Raw genomic sequence first — 21,123 nt, 5'->3', positions numbered from 1 at the left:
CTGTTTCTTGGCAGAGAAAAAGGAAAGCTGAAAGGGAGAATGTTATTGGTTGTTGGCCCCACCTTGTAGACTTTGGCTGGACTCAAATTACAGTTCCTCTAGTCACTAAATTTAATCTTTGAGGGGAAGTACGTGGGTGGTTCTTGCAGGCGAATACTTCTGGTTTTCCTGGTACTGTACCAGAGATTACAGCAATTTGCAAAAAGATAGTGTTCAGTATTAGGACTAGAACTTCTTCTAGACCTGGCACTTTTAGCAATAGGAGCTCAGTGGAAGAAGGCACAGTAAACCAAGGTGGGAGTGTCAAAACTGTTCCAGAGATGGTCCTAAATTCTTCTTGGTCTTGGCTGCCTTGGGATTTATCTCATATTTTCCACTTGACAATTATTTTGAGCTTTGCCTATGTGGCCCTGAAAGCTGTTCAGCTGTATCGGAAAAAACAGTACCTGGTCAAAGTTCTCAGCAGTTTTCCAGGACCTCCCGCTCACTGGCTTTATGGCCATGTCAAAATGGTAAGGTGGCTGTGTGTGGCAGAGTGAGGGTGGTGGAGAAAGTGTCTTTATCTATGTATTTGCTAAGCTTTAGGCTAAGAAAGTAATGGATTAATGCCCACATTCTTCTGTGTTATGTAAACATAGTGAGAAATGTGCTTTTCGCTTGCTTTTTCTACTAACAGAGATTTAGGAGAAGGTCTTAACCCTTTCAAATGCAAGTAAAAGTCTGCTTGCACTTTTAAAAGTGCTGTGTAATGTTTGTCCACATTTGCGAGAAGTAAATATTTTTGTGTGCTTTGGGACTCTCTCCCTATTTATTGACACTAGGCAGGAACCCTCACCACAGTGGTTTGGACACTGACTGAACACGTCCTTATTTCACCAAGCCTACTCAACCATATGATTTAGTGACCTATATCTTTTAAAAAAGTTTTAGTGATTTTATCTGTATTTTAATTATGATTATTTCATACATGTTTGCTGTATCAAGTAAGCAAAACATTCCCTTTTCCAATATGGCTTCTCCACATAGTACTTTCTTTGTCCTCATGCCACAGCAGTATGTTAAATCACCCAAAAAGTTTCTGCTATGTATGTGGAGAATGAACATTTAAATCTCAGAAACAAAGTTTCACTCCACTTGTTTGAAAGGCACACACACTTTATTTTGGTATTGTGGTAGGTGATCAAGACAAACCATTGGCCCCATATATTTGTTGTAAAACATGTGTAACACTCTTGACAGCCTGGCTAAAAGAGGCATCTTGCAGAATGCAGCTTGTTGTACCAAGGCAGGTAGAGTCTAAGGATGCTTGTGAACTTCTGCTGCCTGTTAGTCCAGAAACAAAATAGAGACATAAAACAACATCAGCACAATTTCAACTGCTTTCTTGAGCATTGGTTCCAATGCATATTTTGTGCTAAGTGGAATCCAGCCACAGCAGTTTCTCAGCTTCATGTCACATTTTGAAAGCATATTTTATATCAAATGTGCTGTTTCATTAATGTTGTCATTCAGTCTGTTTAAACCTACAAGGCAGCTAGCTTGGGGTACTGTACCTGGTCTGTTGATTACTGACTATGTATATTCAGAAATAAGGATGAATAATCTCTCAGTCTCAGCGCTGTCTGTTTCTTATTTGCATAGCTGTCAACTTTTCCCTTTCTTGCGAGGAATCCTATTCGGAATAAGGGAATTTCCCTTTAAAGGGAAACATTGACAGCTATGCCTATTTGTCCAGATTTAAATTTGGTTCTCCACATTTCTGCATTAACTTGCAGATTATGATTTTTAAACAAAAATTAAAAAAATTATGCAAATTATTTAGCATTTTACCGTAAATGTCTCCTAAGAAACACATTTTTAATACACTTTTAACTAATACAGTGGTACCTCGGGTTACAAACACTTCGGGTTACAGACTCCGCTAACCTGGAAGTAGTACCTCGGGTTAAGAACTTTACCTCAGGATGAGAACAGAAATCGCACAGCAGTGGCATGGCCGTAGTGGGAGGCCCCATTAGCTAATGTGGTACCTGAGGTTAAAAACAGTTTCAGGTTAAGAACGGACCTCCAGAAAGAATTAAGTTCGTAACCAGAGGTACCACTGTACACACATTTTTGAAAACATTTTTTCCCTATATTGTGCATCTTTGTACATTATTTTTTACGTATGTTTATTTTTATGCACACCTTTACATAATATATACATTTTTCTAAAAATTATTTGCTTGGAGAACAAAGTTACAAAATTCAGGTAACTGTGAATTTCACAGGACGGTTGTGTTTTGATTCTCATATTGTTTTGGAACATGAGAATTTTGCATAAAAGGTATGGGCCAGTCGTGTCCGACTCTAGGGTTGTGCGCTCATCTCACTTAAGAGGCCGGGAGCCAGCGCTGTCCAGAGACACTTCCGGGTCACGTGGCCAGCGTGACAAGCTGCATCTGGCGAGCCAGCACCAGTGCAGCACACGGAAACGCTGTTTACCTTCCCACTATAAAGTGGTACCTATTTATCTACTTGCACTTAGGGGTGCTTTCAAACTGCTAGGTGGGCAGGAGCTGGGACCGAAAGACGGGAGCTCACCCCGCCGCGGGGATTCGAACTGCCGACCATGCGTTCGGCAAGTCCTAGGCACTGAGGTTTTACCCACAGCGCCACCCGCGTCCCTGGAGAATTTTGCATATCCACCTTTAAATGTGAACTGAATCAGTATCCCTACTCAGGAGTTCAGTTTACATTCCAAGCTAGAGAAGAGCTTTGCGGGGACATTGTGCTCAGTTCAGAACATTGCTGAACTTTAAACTAAGTCATATTCCAAGGTAAATAAATAAAAAAATTCTTCCAGTAGCACCTTAGAGACCAACTAAGTTTGTTATTGGTATGAGCTTTCGTGTGCATGCACACTTCTGTTATCTGAAGATAAGGTGCTACTGAATCGATTATTTTTATTTTGTTTTGACTACGGCAGACTAACACGGCTACCTGCCTGTAACTAGATCCAAGGTAAATGATTACAAACTGCAGCAATAGCACTAGAGATCAGCTATAGCAGATCTGCCAGCCATTAGGCTGAGCCAAGCTGTAAGGAGTGCTTCATGCCATTACTTCCTCATATCTTGTTTGTTTCACACTTTTTGAAATGCAAGGAAGCGACAAATGATGGAATCTCTCATCAAGTTTGTACTAAAAGCTTTCAGCCATTGCCAGATACAGGGTTCAACTGCGAACATTTAAGTCAACATTCAGAAACCAAAGAATCTACTCAGCCAGTAGAAGCAAACATTTCTTCCTGAGAGCACTTTGAAGGAAAATAATAGAGAACCTCATATAATCTGTGCTGAACACGAAGAGCAGCATAAACAGCATATCTGGTCATGACTTAAGGACTTTATGATGATATGATTATTCCACACCCATCGTACATTCTAGAAGTATAACATTAACTTGGCCTTGACTGATACCTGCTGAATATTTTCTTATCATTAGGCACTTGTGGTCGGGGGAGAAATACACTTTCAGTAAAGTGCCAATTTGGAATGCCATTCCATTATGAAAAAATGAGAAGGATTCTGAGTGCAAATTTGCACAGTTGTGACTCTTGTGTTATGGAATCTCAAGCTTTTAAATTCAGAGGGGGGGCATATTTTCTTTTTCCTAAACAGAAGACTGGCATACAGAGTTTATTTTACTTTGAAAAGAAAAGCCTGATCCATAACTAGGTCAAGAAACTGACAGCCAACAAGCAATTATTAAATTACCATTGCTTATTTTAAACTGAAAATCAATGATGCAACTTCAACATACCACTGAAGTCTTCCATGAGACATTGTTCATGTATGCCTAGCACTCTGCAACCTTTTGCTGGCTCAGATGATTGCTTGGCAGGTGGAGGGGAAACAACACATTTTCTTTCATCAAGAGAAGGAGTTATCTTGGAAAACCTTAGTTTTCAATGTTTTTAAAAGAGCCTCTCTCCTCTAATACTCATGCTTATGATGGAAAACTCAAAATGTGTGCACACATTTATCATAGGCATATTCCAGTCTCTCTCCTGTTAGTTGACACTTATATGTCCCACAACAGGTCCAGGGTACCTTTGGCTCGCTAGATGTTGTTTTCAAGGAGCCAAAGAAGATGGCGGCTGTAACAACTTCTCCTTCGTGAACCCTCCGGATTACAAACCTTTTATTGCCTTTTATAGCCTTTTACAGCCGTCTTTATAGCTGTTTTATTAGACTTTTAAATTATTTTACCACTGTTGGAAGTTTTAATTGTTTTACTTCTACGGTTGGTCTGTCGGGGCCAATATACGTATCAACAAGGATATTCTAATCTTCTGCTGAGAAAGCCTGCAACTGATTAGCAACGCTGCCTTGAAGACTGGTTTATGTTGAGCAGTGGAGGAGGAGTTGCAGAGAGTTGCGTCCATAAAAGATAAGTTCTCTTTTATCTCCGTTTACCTCTACTTTGAATCTCCTAGTTAGTGAGACAGCGACAAATGGGTCATGGCAAGCGACCAAGGTCTGCTGAGAAAGGTTGTTCATCTCCGAGAGTAAAGCAGCCAAAGCTTGAATCTCCCCCACCATCTACTAACAATAACAGCAAAACGGAGCAAGTAATTGTTTCTGCGGTCGAAACATACAACCGCTTCTGGCCTCTGCATGATCAAGGAGAGTGGAAAAGCTAGCTGATCCAACGGAGGATGGAAGCCATAGGGAAGCCCTCCTTTCTGACACCTTAATTACACCTCCATCACTGAAACGGGAAGCATTAGGACAATCTGCTCATGAATTAGTACCTGATCAAATACAACTGGTAATCAGGACTTTAAGCTTCATTTTCAAGGAATTGGAGGGGATTTCTTTGTCATTGAATAAACTTACACGGGCCTTTCTGGCTCATCTATCTTCCTCAACTGTGCTATCTAATTTGCACCAATCCCCTGTGCAGCTTGTGAGTGCCTTAAAGAGACAACATGACAACCAATCCCCTGTGCAGCTTGTGAGTGCCTTAAAGAGACAACATGACCAGAAATCTCTCCTTAAGGGCTCAAGGTGCAGGCTGCCACTGCCCCAAAGGAATAAGCAATCCTTGATTTTTCAACCCAATAAAATATGTCTATCCATTTTCTCCCGTGACGCCCCCAGACTTAGGTGGAATAACCTGATGATGGCTAAAGGGTACCTACGTGATTTGCTAAATATTCCTTTTTCCCAGATAGATCTTATATCTGTAGTACCCCTAAATGCCACGCCTTGGCCAAGGAAATTTATGCTCTCCTTCCAGTCTGCAAGGATCCCACATCTTCTTGCAAGACAAAAAGTTCGGCTGGCACCCTGGGAGATTGTAACAACAAGAGTCTTTAAGGACACGAGTGTTAAACCTCTTTTTCCCAACATTTTAACCGGAAATGAACGCCCGTTTCCTTCCTCTGTCCCTATAATAAAGGGAAAAACACCTAGCCGGGTACCCCCTGTTCCAACTGCGACCCCAAGTGCCCATCTAGTTACACAGAGGAATGATCCAATTGCGAGTGGAGATTGGAATATCCCTGAAGAGAGAAATCTTATCTCCTCTTATGGAAAACTCCCTTCAGAAGAACAGCAGGCTATTCTCGATAGATTGGATCTACTCAAACAAAGACTCTTATCGCAAGGGGACCCCTCTATGCCGATGAGAGAGGAGAGCAGGCGCTCCACGTCCCACAAGGCGTCTCCATCAAATGCCTTGATAATGTCTCAACCTGTTACTTTGTCATCCCCTATTGATCTGAATCAGCAGTCACCTGTTGACCAACAGCACCATTCTATCGTGGAGGAAGTCGATAAACTCAATACTCCCGTTTCAGACCTGATGTCCAATCAAAATATGGAAGCTGATGATTCCTTTGCCTCAATGCCTGAGCTAGAATCTACCCTGCCTGAAGATCACCAGGAAATGACTACGCAGGCACCATCCCCACGTTCTCGTCCTTCTATACATCCGTGTGATAATTCTTCCCCATCGGCGCAGCAACTACAAGTGATGACTGGAACACTTCTTAGCGCTACCCTGGTTAAGACTGACAACTCTGACGGATCTACTAGTATAGCCCATCAAAGATTTGCTACTACTCACCTCAACGAACAGCATCCGACTTCACCAACTTTGCCTAATTCTTCCTCCCCGGCAAAACCCTTCCTGCCTGTTAATGCTACCAAATCATCGATTCAATCAACACAGAAGAAGACCCTATCCGCACAAACTAAAATTACCGATTTCCTTATGGGTCCTCGTTCTACCTCCAAGAACCCATTAAACATCTCAAAGTGACAATTACCGGGACAGCACAAGGCCCCGACATTACCAATACTTAGCTGGAACATCATGGAGGCGAATAAGAGGCTTGGGATTCCTACTATGGAGGGGCGAGGGAGGCATGGCGGTGGGGGCAGATGTTATAGGCGAAGGGGATCGAGATACGGATATGCTCGTACCCCTTCCAATCTGCGCCCCATCCCGAGAGACGAGGGTAGGGTGAGCAAGGATTACTCACCTCCGTCACTGGTATTGTGCAATGCCAGGTCTATAGGCAACAAAACCGCCACCCTGCGAGATTTCTTCATCTCTCAGGGGGCCGACCTGGCTTGTGTGACGGAGACCTGGGTGCGCGAAGGGGATACTGTTACCTTACGAGAGATGGCGCCCCCGGGTTTCTCCGTCCTCCACCAGTCACGGACGGTGGGCCGGGGGGGAGGGGTGGCATTATTAATCCGGGAAGATTGTTCTTTCAGGGCTCTACCATCGCCATCGATCCCTGGCATTGAATGTGTTGGCCTAGTGTGGGGCTCCGAGGTGAGCTTGGCTGTCTGGCTGGTGTACCGGCCACCTAGCGCACCAGCAGCCACCCTGTCAGGCCTGCTGGAGGCGGTGGCCGGCTGGGCCTTGGAGTTCCCTAACCTATTGGTATTGGGGGACTTCAACATCCATGCTGATGCCACTCCCTCCTCACAGGCTCTGGACCTGGTGTCTTCCATGGCGACACTAGGGCTCTCCCAGTTTGTTTCGGGCCCCACCCATCAAGCAGGCCACACGCTGGATTTGATCTTTGGCGTCGGTATAGATGTGATCATGTTTCCTTCGATGAAGGTGCCATGGTCTGATCACTACGCTCTGAAAGCCAGGATTGACGTTCCACCCCCACCCCGCTTGGGTGGCGAGCCGATTTGGGCTCGCCCGCGGAGGCTGATGGACCCTGATAGATTCCGTCAGGCCTTGCGGGACCTTGCTCCCCCTGGCGACTCATTGACTGAGCTTGTTGAGGGCTGGAATACCCAGCTCCTGGCAGCCATCAATGAGATCGCACCTAAGCGCCCTCTGCGTCCCCGCAGAAACCGGGCTCCCTGGTTTACCGAGGAGCTCCGGAAAATGAAGCGGGACCTCAGACGGCTAGAGCGAGTATGGCGGGGTGCCCGTGACGGAGCTTCAAGAACATCCTATAGAGTTTTTATGAAAACCTATGAGATGGCAGTGAAGGCCGCTAAGAAGTCCTACTTCTCGGCCTCCATTGCATCCGCTAGCTCTCGCCCGGCGCAATTATTTAGTATAATTCGATCTTTAACGTCCCTCGAAGGACAGCCAAATTTAAATAACAATTGGACACACAGCTGTGAGGCATTTGCGAGCTTTTTTGCGGAGAAGGTCCTGTTGCTCCGCCATGACCTCCCCGCCAATTTCGATACAATAAAGGAACTGGAGGCCCCTCGACTGTCCTCGGGTCCAGTATTGGACCACTTTGACCGGATATCCCCAGCCGATGTGGACAGACTCCTCCGAGCTGGAAAGCCCACCACTTGTCCTCTCGACCCGTGCCCGTCCTGGCTGATTAGAGCGTGTCCAGACGAGGTGCAGGCCCCCCTGGGGGCTATCATCAATCTGTCCCTTGGCACCGGGACATTCCCAGGGGAACTGAAGGAGGCGGTGGTGCGTCCGCTCTTAAAGAAAACATCATTAGATCCCTTAGATCTATCCAATTACCGCCCGGTCTCGAATCTTCCATTCCTGGGTAAGGTGATTGAGAGAGCGGTTGCTGAACAGCTTGGTAGGTTTCTGGATGAAACATCTGCTCTGGATCCATTCCAGTCCGGCTTCCGCGCTGGTCATGGGACCGAGACGGCTCTGGTCGCCCTAACAGATGATCTCCGCAGGCAGCTGGATCGAGGTGGGTCGGGGCTGCTGATTCTTCTAGATCTGTCAGCAGCCTTTGACATGGTCGATCATGAACTCCTGGACCACCGCCTTGCCGACGTGGGGATCCAGGGCACAGTCCTTCAATGGCTGCGCTCGTTTCTCTCTGGTCGGGGACAGAGGGTGGCGCTTGGGGGGGAATTGTCATCGCGCCACTCCTTGGTGTGTGGAGTGCCTCAGGGTGCGATTCTCTCCCCGATGCTTTTTAACATCTTTATGCGCCCCCTCGCCCAGCTTGTCCAGAGTTTTGGGCTGGGTTGCCATCAGTATGCTGATGACACCCAACTCTATCTGTTGATGGATGGCCATCCTGACTCGGCCCCAGACACACTGACCAGATGTCTGGAAGCTGTGGCTGGATGGTTACGTGGGAGCCGGTTGAAGTTAAATCCTGCGAAGACAGAGGTCCTCTGGCTGGGGCGGGACGATATGGGATCGAGGGGGCAACTCCCATCTCTTGCGGGGGTGCAATTGGTGCCAGCACCGTCCGTTAAGAGTCTGGGTGTAATCTTCGATACCTCCCTCTCTATGGAGGCGCAGATTACAGCTATAACTAAGGCGGCATTTTTTCATCTCCGCCAAGCTAAGCAGTTGGCCCCTTATCTCTCTCGCCCTGACCTAGCCACTGTGATCCATGCGACGGTCACCTCCAGACTGGATTATTGTAACTCGCTCTACGTGGGGCTGCCCTTGAGACTGACCCAGAAACTCCAGCGGGTACAGAATGCCGCAGCGAGACTCCTTACGGGGTCCTCGCTGCGAGATCACATTCACCCGGTGCTATACCACCTGCACTGGCTCCCGGTGGAGTATAGGATCAGGTTTAAGGTGCTGGTTTTAACCTTTAAAGCCCTATACGGCCTAGGACCCTCGTACCTACGGGACCGCCTCTCCTGGTATGCCCCACAGAGAAACCTACGATCTGTAAATAAAAACATCCTTAAGGTCCCAGGCCTCAGAGAGGTTAGGCTGGCCTCAACTAGAGCCAGGGCCTTCTCGGCTGCGGCTCCAATCTGGTGGAATGCTCTGTCACAAGAGACTAGGGCCCTGCGGGACCTGACATCTTTCCGCAGGGCCTGCAAGACAGAGTTGTTCCACCAGGCCTTTGGTCAGGGCGCAGCCTGACTCCCTCCTCTGGCAACCTGCACATTATTTTGGTTGCCATCAATTTGATTTTAATTAATTTTTATAATGAAATATTTTAGAATGTGTGATTATTCAACTATTTGGTTATTTGATTGTTGTTAGCCGCCCTGAGCCCAGCTTCGGCTGGGGAGGGCGGGATATAAATAAAATTTATTATTATTATTATTATTATTATTATTAGCTACAACTCCCATCAGCCATAGCCACTGCTCATGCTTGCTAAGGCTGATGGGAGTTGTAGTTCAGCAAATTCAGGAGAGCCAAAGGTTCCCTGCACTTGTCCTATTATGTTCTCTGTAATATCCTACTGTGGGCCCTGTCACAGCACCCTCCTTTGTAAAGGAACAAACATGACAAGACAACGATCTGGGGTAAAAAGTGGTCACAACTTTATTGATTACAGGTATAGGTAGACTTTGGCTCAGGCATTGGGTGTATATCTATATTAGCCTCCTACTGGAGGACTGAAATTTTGAACAGGGTCATGCCATGTATTGTGGACTCCCCAAGACATGAATCTCTAGTTCCACATTCAGCCTCTACTCCCTGGCTCCCCTATTGGACGTGCAAATCTTTGCATTTGTGATTGATCTATTTCTCTTATGCAATCTTACCTAAAACAGAGGAAAGATTTGCACACATAAAGAAGCATAATCAATCATAAACACTATATAATAATGTTATTATAATGGTTCAATTTATTTCAATTAGGAAAAATGGTTTTTCTATCTGTATTATTTGGTGGCTGTTTTCTTCTTAAAATTTAGACATCAGAGGCTTTATCATTCTTAAGCAGTGTATGTTCTTCTACACCTGTGAGGTTTAGTGCAGAACAGAAAGAAAGCAGGTTTTAAAAGACTGGGGTGTTAGGACAGAGCCAAGGGGGTGAATAATTCCATTGTTAAATATGCATCCTAGCTTAAAGTTATATTATTTTTTAAAACAAATTTTATTAAATTTTCCACAGTGATAACACAAACCACAAAGCAAAATGATACACAAAAACAGAAAAAGAAAAAGAAAAAAAGAAGACAGAAAAAGGGGGAACAATAAACAGATAAACAATAACAACAAACTTAATTCTTCACAAATCCAACCTTTTAAACATCTTGGTTGACTTCCTCAAATCCCTCCCTTCTGCGTTTCCTTGTAATTAAAAGTAACAGCTTTCCAATATCATTATTAAACTAAAACAATTTCCAATTATACTCCATCTTATTCACTTTTCTTAACATTCTAAATCCCATTTATTTAATTATAACTTAATTTAATCCTAGGCCTATTTGTTTCTTTCAAGTAATTTCTAATTTTTTATATTACAATATTTATTCAAATAGTCCTTGAATTTCCTCCAGTCCTCTTGAAACTCCTCTTCTTTCTGGTCGCGGATTCTTCCAGTCAGGTCAGCTAGCTCCGAAAAGTCCATCATCTTCATCTGCCAATCTTCCACTGTTGGTAGTTCTTGTGTTTTCCAATTTTTAGCAAGTAATATTTGGGCGGCCGTTGTGGCATGCAAAAATAATTTAACTAGCTTAAAGTTATAAACCATTGCATTATATAACCATCTAAGTCTGATTTCATCCTGAACTAAACATTTAATCACGGTGTCCGAGATGTAAACTGACTACTGATCTTTTTTAAAAAATAAATAAATAAATGATGCAGATGAAACCAGAAGAAGAATTCCTGAACATAGCAGCATGGACAGAAAAGTACCCGCACTGCCATCCCCTTTGGTATGGAACTTTCTTGGCTTTCCTGGCCCTCAACCACCCTGAATATGCAAAGGCCGTGTACAGCAGAGGTGGTAAGAAATGTGTATCTTACATCCTTCTGATCGTGAAGTTACATGAATATGCTAGAGGTTGTAAAAATTATCCATGCATTTATCTCTGGGCAGTAAGTTGCACTGCTCTTTGCTTTTATTGAGATACAAATGTAAGTGATTCATATTTCAAGGCCCTCCTAAAGCAACCTTCCCCAAGCTGGTGCCTTTAAGATGTCTTGAACTACAACTCCCATCAGTCCCTCACTGCCAGGCAAAGAACTCCCAGCTCCCAGCTCTAGTTCTCTCCAAGTCTTTAATGCTCAGATCGGATTAATAGAGAAGGCACATTGCAGGCTACAAAGTTCAACAGGTATATTAGAGACCTACAGACACACTGCCTTGAACCCATCATTGAGTGGGCTTGGGGCTATGTGACGTCAGCACACTGTTCACGCATGCCCAGCAGTGTGTGCACATGACGTCAGCATGCCATGCCATGCGGTGGTTGGGTGCACCCACTGCAGAATTTGGGGGGCAGACATTTCAATATTGGGGATCATGTCCACCTGCTCCCCCACTCAGTAACCCTGGAGACTTGGATAGTTCATTTTGGAAAGTGGGGGAAACACAACTATTTGCCCAATGGAGGCTGGGCAAGGAAAAGGTTGTTTGTCTTAATTCTCATGTGCAAAGATGTGGGAGTGTGCATTGGATCTGGCTGCTGAAAAGCAAGGAGAGGCAAGTGAGGGAGCTCTGGGTGCCCATAGGAATCCCCTGGCTTGAGGCAACAGAGTGCAATTTAGCAAATTAAACATTTTAATTGGTTTTCACAAATAGTTCTTTACCATCTCATGCTAAGCGCATTTCCTCTCATTTATCACACTATTCAGATCCTAAAGCTCTTGTAGCATACGACTTCCTAATTCCATGGATTGGTATGTATTTTCTCTCACTAATTTCATGTATTCCTGAATTTAATGTGATATTCTTGCATCGAGCATATACATATATTCTCAGCTTTCAAAGTTCAGTGTTCCTTTGGGTCTACAGGAAGCTGCTAGTATTTGTTAAGCTGGTGCCTTCCCCACTGGTGCCTTACAGGAGGCTACAGTGCCAGCTTTATTCCTTTGGCCAACTGATTTCTGCCCATTTTGCTCAGGAATCAGACTCTATAGGATGTTTCCCTACAATCTCAAAAGTCTGTACTTATAGAGTCTATGAAGATGGACTTCTTGGGTTATAAGGAAATATACACACTGCATTCCATGTTTCAGAAATCCTTTAGTAGGTAAATAGATTCTTAACTTGAATTGTTCCAGCAATTAAGTCCCTACTTCAATGGGTCAAATATAGTGCTGTAAACCCTGTCATCTGTGATGGATAATTTACCATGTGACCCTGACCCTGGTGTATGTTCCTATGAAAGACAACATTATCTTGGGCTTCTGTTCCTCATTTTCCTTCCTTTTCCTGGCAGGAAGGGGGCTTCTCGTCCTGAATGGGCCAAAGTGGCAGCAGCACCGGAAACTGCTGACTCCCGGATTCCATTACAATATTCTGAAGCCTTATGTGAGTCTTATGGCAGAATCAGTCAAGGAGATGCTGGTAAGAAACCCCACTGCTACTTTCAGGAGGTCAGCTCCAGTCTAAGAAGTTGCTCATCCACCTTCATGATCTCAGTCCTGCTTTGAGCAGACTCAGAGGGCCAGAGCAGACTCTTTCTGCGACCTGAAAGCCTCCTCTGACATACCACAAAGATCTTTTGAAAAGTACAATTAAGAAGCCCCCATCAAAGTGTGAAGCTAGTTGAGCAGCCCTTTGGGTCTCAGGCAATAAGTTTGCAGCAGTATTGAATTCTAAAATTCCTTCATAAACCTGTGAAACTTAATATTGTCTTAATTAGTTCATTCACTTTCTCAAGATAAACAAAACAAAAAAAATTCCTTCCAGTAGCACCTTAAAGACCAACTAAGTTAGTTCTTGGTATGAGCTTTCGTGTGCATGCACACAGATGCTGACTACCATTAGCTTTCTTTGTGTGATATTAAAATGCATCACTTTGAAGGGTTGTTCAGTGTTGTATTAGCTAGAATTGTATGCCAAAGCTGTGTTTACATTTGCAGACAGCGTTTTTGACTGGAATGCCTGCTATCACCCTTTCCTTGATAGTCCTGTGAATTAATGATCAGTTCATTAGCTCCTGAGAATCTCCTGACCTGTCTTCTTTGTTTCCGGGTACACATTCAGCCACCCAACCCTGAAGCATACAGCCAAGTCTCTCTCAAGGGACAGCTGCACATAATCTTAGCAAAGATTTTTCTTGGCAGGGATACTGGAGTGGCTTGCCAGTTCCTGCTCCAGGTGGATCACGTTTGGTCAAAACTCTCCACTATGACCTGTCCATCTTGGGTGGCCCTGCACGGCATAGCTCATAGCTTCTCTGAGTTATTCAAGCCCCTTCGCCACGGCAAGGCAGTGATCCATGAAGGAGCAATCTTAGCAAAACCATTTCCCAAATGCAAGGATCATTTGCAGGGGAAAGTTAATGGGCAGCATGGAGAATGCTCAGTTCTGTCACAGAAAATATAACTTATTCTGCAATTAACTAGCAAAATCCATAGTTGGGCAGTCACTGACATACTGGACAATCTAAAGTTTTCATATATTGACCACAGCAGATCATATATTGTTCCAGTATCTAATAACGAATCATCTAATCATTCAAGAGACTTTCCCAGAATGAGACTTCTCATTTCTGTTCCTTTCCTAAAATATTAGGATATATGGGGAAAGCTGGTACCAAAGAATGGCACAGCATCAGTGGAGATGTTCGAACATGTCAGTCTGATGACTCTTGATACTATTATGAAATGTGCCTTCAGCTACCAGAAAAATGCTGAAACGGACAGGTGAGTATAAGATGCCTATTTAAGGCAAGGTGGGAGCCACAGGCCGATACAGTCTTTCTTTTTTGTGCCATGGGCTACCAATGACATGAGAAGCAAGCCCAACGTTGCAATCACCTCTGCAATCTGCATATGAAGCCATTCAGGATGATGGACATCACTACATCATTCATGAGCAAATTCTATAGTTTAACTGTGCAAAGAAATACTTTCTTTTGTCTGTGCTGAATCTTCCATTGAAGAAGGAGTGGAACCACTACAAAACAATGCCACTCTCCCCTACCTCTGATCTCAAATAGAAATGGATCTAGAAATGGGACTTTTAATAAACATGTCATCTAACCTTTTTTGTCTTCATTTTGTGCTTATATTTTTTTCTACTTTCCTACTGTCCACAGAGACAATTCCTACATTCAAACTGTATTTGATCTCAGCTATCTGTTCTATCAGAGACTGAAAACACCTTGGCATCACAATGATCTCATTTACCGGTTGAGCTCCAAAGGGCGTCAGTTTTACAAAGCTTGCAAAATAGCCCACCATCACACAGGTATGTAACTTTTACTCCCTGGCAACAACTTCTTCCTCCTGATCTCCCTCCTCTTCTTCTTCTGAGCTAATATATAAATTTATTTCATAATAGAAAATTCAAAAGCAAAAACATACTGTTTCAGTACTATTAGGAAAATTAAAAATTGTAACAGTGTTGGTATGATGTACTAAGGGCATATAAAATGTAGGTGTGAAAAGAAGAGAATTTTTTTTTAATATGGGTTAAATGATTAGTAACACAGTGGACTTATTAGGAAAGTTAGAGAAATGAGAAATCTAAAAAGGTTGAATATATTTGCTTGCCTCTTACACATAGCTTTATTCATTTCATACTGTTTGTTTTCAATGCAGAGAAGGTAATAAGCGAGAGGAAGGATTCCCTCAAGAATGAGAAAGAGCTTGAAAATATTCTGAAGAAGAGGCATTTGGACTTCCTGGATATTCTTCTTTGCGCAAAGGTGGACATTGTAAAAATAATGCACCTATGCCTGCCATGCTATATTGCCAAGGGCTTTTCCAGCCATCTCTCTTCTGTTCAGATGACATAGCCCAAGCAAAACTCCCATGGTCTGCAATATATACATGAAATTGTAAGGCTGTCATCACACTGCAGTTTGTCTGGCTGCTGACAGGTGGCCCTGTCAACTCCAGCACAATGGCAGAATGGTGGGTAGGAACGTGTGAGCAAGCATCATGGGTGGCAGGTGGTCCAGGTGAGCTGTTTAGTTTGGGGGTGGTGCTTCAGAGAGCAGCTTGGCAAACTGCTTTCTGAAGCACCTCCCCCTTCTTTGATGTGAGGTGGGAGAGGGAGGAGGGTCTTGGAGAACTTTAAATATTGGATCTCACTAATCCTATAAAACACTATGTTCCGTGTGCGGTTAGGATGAAAATGGAAATCCATTGTCCGATGAAGACATACGTGCAGAAGTGGACACATTCATGTTCGAAGGTCATGATACCACAGCTAGTGGAATCTCTTGGCTCTTTTATTGTATGGCCCAGAACCCTGAACATCAGCAGAGATGCAGAGAGGAGATCATGGAGCTTCTTGGGGAACAGGAAGAGATACAATGGTCAGACTAAATTATTGTTCAACTTTAAATGTTTATTTCCTGGGTCATGTTATGAGGTTTCTGAAGGAGAGCAACACTGCAGAGTAGTTTAGGATCATAGTAGTCTGACCACAATGCCTCAGGTTGAGTAAGTTCCAGGGAAGATGGGCCAGTCCTATACTGTAGGAAAAGAAGCTCTGATTTCTATTTCTATATTTAAATCACTGCTATGGCTGCTGCACGGATGTACTGTAGCTAGTGTGATCATGCTTGTATCGCCAAAAGTAATGCAAAAATCAAAATCTATTATCAAAAAGAGATAGCTCTTCAAAAAGTAGGACACAATTAGCTTCCCTCACCCATTACTTGCATGAAGAGGTAACACAGTTACAACAGATGGGCTGTGGACTGAGCCCACCAATACGCCTGATCTCTAATGTCCTGATAACTTCTAAAGAGGGGAGCCTCCTCTATTCAGGTGGGATTCCTGCATGATTTGTTTTCCAGGTAGACTTCCTGCATGGTTTAATTTCCCATAACAAACAAAAACAACAACCCAGTTTTGTATGCTGTATTTCATTCAATCAATCATTTAACTTATTTACTCATACTATAACAAAACAAGGTGTCTAACAGAATAAATTAAAATAAATAAACCTAAAACCCCCACAATCAATATAATTTTTTTTTTAAAAAAAGAAGTGCATAACCCTGCTAAAAACAGCCCTAAAAGCACAGATATTCACTAATATATGCATCTCCATGCATGCTTTAAGCTAGCATGTGCATTTTTACACTTGTTAATTGGATGGAGAAGTGTAAATTTAGAAGGGTGGCTGTGTTCAGCTCACATCTTGTTCCAGAAAGTGTGAGTAAGGTAAGTTCACCTTAAATAGGAACTGAATCAAATTTCTCCCCTCTCCCCAACACTTGTATTGAGCAAGGAAAGAGTAGGTACTGGATTCCACCCTGTCTCCTTTTTCCTTCTTCTTAATAAAACTTTATGTGACTTAACTCCAGTAATTTTGGGCGGTGTCTTTAAGGGATGACTTGGGAAAGATGACGTACAGCACCATGTGCATTAAGGAGAGCCTTCGGCTTTATCCTCCAGTACCTCTTATAGCACGAGAACTGAATTCTCCTGTGACTTTTGCTGATGGACGAACCTTACCAAAAGGTAGGCTTCCCCTCTCTCCCTTCTGCAGACTTCCTTTGAACTCGGCCCTTCCTCTTCCATCTTCATTCTCACACTGTTCTCATTATTCAATTCCACTGTCACTTAACTTCCATCAAGGGTGCCTAACCTTTTGTGGTCCACATTCACCCTGCCAACTGTGATGCGGCCACCGCACACTCTTGCATTCACACACTCACATTCGTGCACACAGGGAATATGTGGAGGACACACACAGGTGTGCATGCCGACACAGAGGTACACAGCCCCTGTGTTCAGATGGACAATTTCTGGAGCTGCTAGGTCTTAGATGGACTATCTCTTGAGGCCCCACCTACACCTAAATGAATTCCTTGGGCAAACAAACAAATATTACATGACCAGGAAAGCACAGTCGTATGCTTTCCAGCTGCCTTCCTGTACTCTGTGCAGCATCATCCTGGTTATCAGTGCAACAATCTGAAAATCTGCCTCTCTTTGCAGCAAGTTATTGAGAATGAAAGTTTTGGTAAATGCCACTGCTGATGAAATGATAATAGATGATGCGTCTCTTTTTTTCCACAGGCTTCCTAACTGCATTGGATGTTTATGGTCTTCACAGAAATCCTGAGATTTGGGACAATCCTGAGGTAATAATAAAAGGAGAAAAGCCTAAGCAAGACCATTCTGGTGAGACTGAGAGAAGTTGACATGTTTTGAGAAAAAGATGGTGGAATAAGTGCCATAGACACATACAATTTCTTTAAGAAAAGAGGCCAATTGTTTGTCACGCTAACACTGTGTGACTAGATGTGTGGATTTATCCCAGTGTTTTGTTTTACCAGTTTCTTGCTTGTTTTACCTTACTAAACGCATCCAGACGTATTCCAGTTTGGAGGTGAGAAAGGCACATTTAGTCCATTGCCCCATATCAATGGCCTAATACTAAACTATCTACCCCCTGGTATGATATTAGGTGTGGAGCAGAATCATATAAACACAGGTGATGCCTGCATTTCCTTATGTGGATACTACCAGGTCTAGAGTGTGTGCATGAGAGAGAGATGCTGGTGAAAGTGTGTGTGTCTCTGTGTGTGTTTCTGTGTGTGTGTGCACATGTAGAGCCAAATTCCTCCCTGTGCCATGACTCTGATCCAAATCCCTTTCCTGCCAGCAGCTGTTAGCAAAAAGAAAAATGTTTGGATATATCTTTGCACAACTCTGATGTCAAGTTTAGTGTGTCCCTCTACAGAATTCGATAACAATATGATGAAGATACTGTACTAATTAAGCAGAGGGACAGGCCACATGTTATGTAGTTATGATTCTTAAAATCTTGCTTAAGCACTTACAAAATGGCAAAGATCTATTGCGAAAGAAAGCCATTGCAAAATATATTGGCAAAGCTGCTGTGGAATCCTAATCCAGAAAACATTCCTAATCCAGGTCAGGAGCTATGGAAGTATTCTGCCAAAAATCCACCCACCCACCATTCACTAAAGTGCTGCTTACAAAAACTGTGTAGGCTTCCCTCTCCATTCAAAGAGCAACTTCAGGAGCAACATCAGCACCACAGCAGGGGGGAAAGGTTAGCATTTCCCTCCCAAGCCCTGCAGGCCTGTTGCTGGTCAGACACCCCAATGGCTGTGCACAGTTTTAAAAACATGCACACTGATGCAATTAACATCATGTCTCATTTGGCCCAGGCATTTATAGATATGAAGGAATTTTCCTTCAGATTACACTGGGGAAAACATATTGCTAAGAGTGCAATCCTATTATCCTATACAGAACTAAGCCCCATGGAGCTCAATGGGCATTATGACCTGGTAAGTGGGTATAGAACAGTATTCTTTTTTGGGAATGCCCCCTTTTCCTCTTTTGCCACTATATCTGTTGCCATTCTAATACAAAATTCCACGACTTATTTTCTGTTGTAGGAATTTAATCCTCTAAGATTCTCCACAGAGAATTCAAAGCATCGCCACCCATATGCTTTCTTGCCTTTTGCTGCAGGGCCAAGGTAAATATTTTCTCACCTATACTTTGCACTGCTCCCTCCATAAAAGAAGACATTGACATTAATCTTCCATGAAAGACACAACTGTGTTCAAGGTTTATAAAACTGTGAATGAGTCCACAGCAAGGCAGAATTAACTGCCAGCATAAAACAATATATACTCAAAATCTTAAAAGGGTTGGGCATACAAAAGAGAACAAAGATGGTGCCAGACATTCATTTCTGGGATGCGAAACCTAAAAGGGAAGGAGCAACAACCGAAAAGGCCCTCATTGGACCACCTGCGGAATGCTCTTCTGTTTGTAATGTAATGTTGCCCTTCCTTCTACTCAGGAACTGCATTGGACAACAGTTTGCCATGAATGAGATGAAGGTTGCTCTTGCATTGACACTCCTGCACTTTGAGCTTTTTCCTGATCCTGCCAACCTCCCGATTCCCATGCTGCAAGTGGTCACCCGATCCATTAATGGGATATATCTGAAGCTGAAGGCTCTCCACTGATGGCTGCTGTTACCAGAGTAGTAATGCTTGCTTCTGGACTCTCAATTCCTGCCAATAAATACATACATACTGTCCCTGATAAAATATGTAAACATCCTACATGCAAAGAATTATTATTACAGTATTTTCCAATAACATTCATCTGGATCCAGCTATGATGTGGGGAAAAGGTGGGGATTTAGCGCCCATGGGCGGAACATATTAGAATCATAGAATCATAGAGTTGGAATAGACCACAAGGGCCATCGAGTCCAACCCCCTGCCAAGCAGGAAACACCATCAGAGCACTCCTGACATATGGTTGTCAAGCCTCTGCTTAAAGACCTCCAAAGAAGGAGACTCCACCACACTCCTTGGCAGCAAATTCCGCTGTCGAACAGCTCTTACTGTCAGGAAGTTCTTCCTAATGTTTAGGTGGAATCTTCTTTCTATTAGAATGTGTGAGTAAAGGTTCCAGCTGTTCCCATATAACTACAGCATCAGCTGCCACAAAGTTCTTCTGGCATTTTGAGCCAGCAGCGCCAGCCAAATCAGAAAGTCTTCAGGACATATTCTAGACAGTGAGCAAAAACAAAGCAGCAGTCAGCTGGCGATGGAGAATCTATTCAATCCCTTGTGGTCCTGGCTCCCCAGGAGTTTCTCTCAGTTTTGCTCTGATGGTGTTTCCTGCTTGGCAGGGGGTTGGACTCGATGGCCCTTGTGGTCTCTTCCAACTCTATGATTCTATGATTCTATGATTCTATGATTCTATTGGACTGTGATGTTGATTTTCACCTGCGTGGCTCTGAAAGCCATCCAGCTATTTCAGACAAGGCAGAACCTGATCAAGGGTTTTAGGAGTTTCCCAGGACCTCCCAGCCACTGGCTATATGGCCATGTCCTCATGGTAAGGGATTCTCTGACTTTCCTGGTGGGAAGGTGGGTCTCTCTTTGTAAAATTGCATTTCTGGATAAGGAACTGGAAATTGACTGGATTCTGTGTGCCTTTCAGTTGTGCCTAAAGAGTAGGGCACAGAATGACTACTTTCTGGAGCTTTGGTTCTGATTCATATTGTGTGATGAGAGGAATCCAACCACAGTGCTTTCTCTGTTTCATATCACATTCTGAAAGGATATTTTCTATGAAATGTGCTGTTTCATTATTGCTGTCATGCAGTTTTATTGCACCTGCAAGGCAACTGGCTTGGGTACCATGACACTGGTTTGAGAGAGCAGGCTCTTAGAACTTTAGTTTGGGTGGGCTATCCTGCCCTGTAATGTGGCTGGCCAGGGAATGTAGAATGGCCAGACACCGGGACGTGACATCTCTCACCACCCGTGAGGGACCAATAAATATTGGTAGGCACCATTAATATTAATATCATGCAGTGCACTTCTGCTCTTTTTATGAAGGGAATTGTTGTCCTCTCTTGGCATACAGAGGCTGGTTCAAGATCCAGCACCATTTCCAAATATAGATTCTTTCAGTATTTTAAGACTGCTGTGATTGTAATTATATTGTTTGGCAATTCCTTTTAAGCTCTCAGTCCAACCAGGTCATATTCAGAATAGACTTGTGGAAATAAATGCACTTGATTAACTTAAATCCATTGGTTTCACTGACTTTGTGGCTTGGAACGGAGAGCTTGGGTTATTTACAATATAAACTCTGATACCAGGGCTTAATATGAATGGATTTATTTTTTTACACATTTTATATCACAGACCTAGAAATACTTTGGGTCCCCCCCATAAAACAAAGTATATATCATTCAGCTTAATAATATATATGTCATAACTATGGTATTACAAGGATTAT

General features: G+C 43.4%; 1 protein-coding gene across 1 annotated transcript; it reads left to right on the top strand.

Moving 5' to 3' along the window:
* Nucleotides 1-17: 17 nt before the first annotated feature.
* On the top strand, nt 18-19,422 carry LOC114599039 (cytochrome P450 4B1-like). The gene is made up of 12 exons (XM_077928760.1): nt 18-512; nt 11,038-11,179; nt 12,031-12,075; nt 12,618-12,745; nt 13,919-14,049; nt 14,445-14,596; nt 14,950-15,056; nt 15,481-15,671; nt 16,694-16,827; nt 17,389-17,453; nt 18,744-18,826; nt 19,157-19,422. Exons 1-12 carry the CDS (start codon nt 321-323, stop codon nt 19,323-19,325), a joined length of 1,539 nt encoding a protein of 512 aa, XP_077784886.1. The 5' UTR covers nt 18-320; the 3' UTR covers nt 19,326-19,422.
* Nucleotides 19,423-21,123: the final 1,701 nt, after the last annotated feature.

The sequence above is a fragment of the Podarcis muralis genome, chromosome 5, assembly GCF_964188315.1.
Source record: "Podarcis muralis chromosome 5, rPodMur119.hap1.1, whole genome shotgun sequence".
Lineage (NCBI taxonomy): Eukaryota > Metazoa > Chordata > Lepidosauria > Squamata > Lacertidae > Podarcis > Podarcis muralis.
This window is presented reverse-complemented; position numbering and strand designations above follow the sequence as displayed.

What these genes read in the sequence shown, in the direction of transcription:
- LOC114599039 (XM_077928760.1), top strand. Translation starts at nt 321, where the DNA reads ATGGTCCTAAATTCTTCTTGGTCTTGGCTGCCTTGGGATTTATCTCAT. An exon ending in ATATTCTTCTTTGCGCAAAG is followed by an intron (nt 15,057 to 15,480) that starts GTGGACATTGTA and finishes GTGTGCGGTTAG; the next exon opens with GATGAAAATGGAAATCCATT. An exon ending in CCTTTTGCTGCAGGGCCAAG is followed by an intron (nt 18,827 to 19,156) that starts GTAAATATTTTC and finishes CCTTCTACTCAG; the next exon opens with GAACTGCATTGGACAACAGT.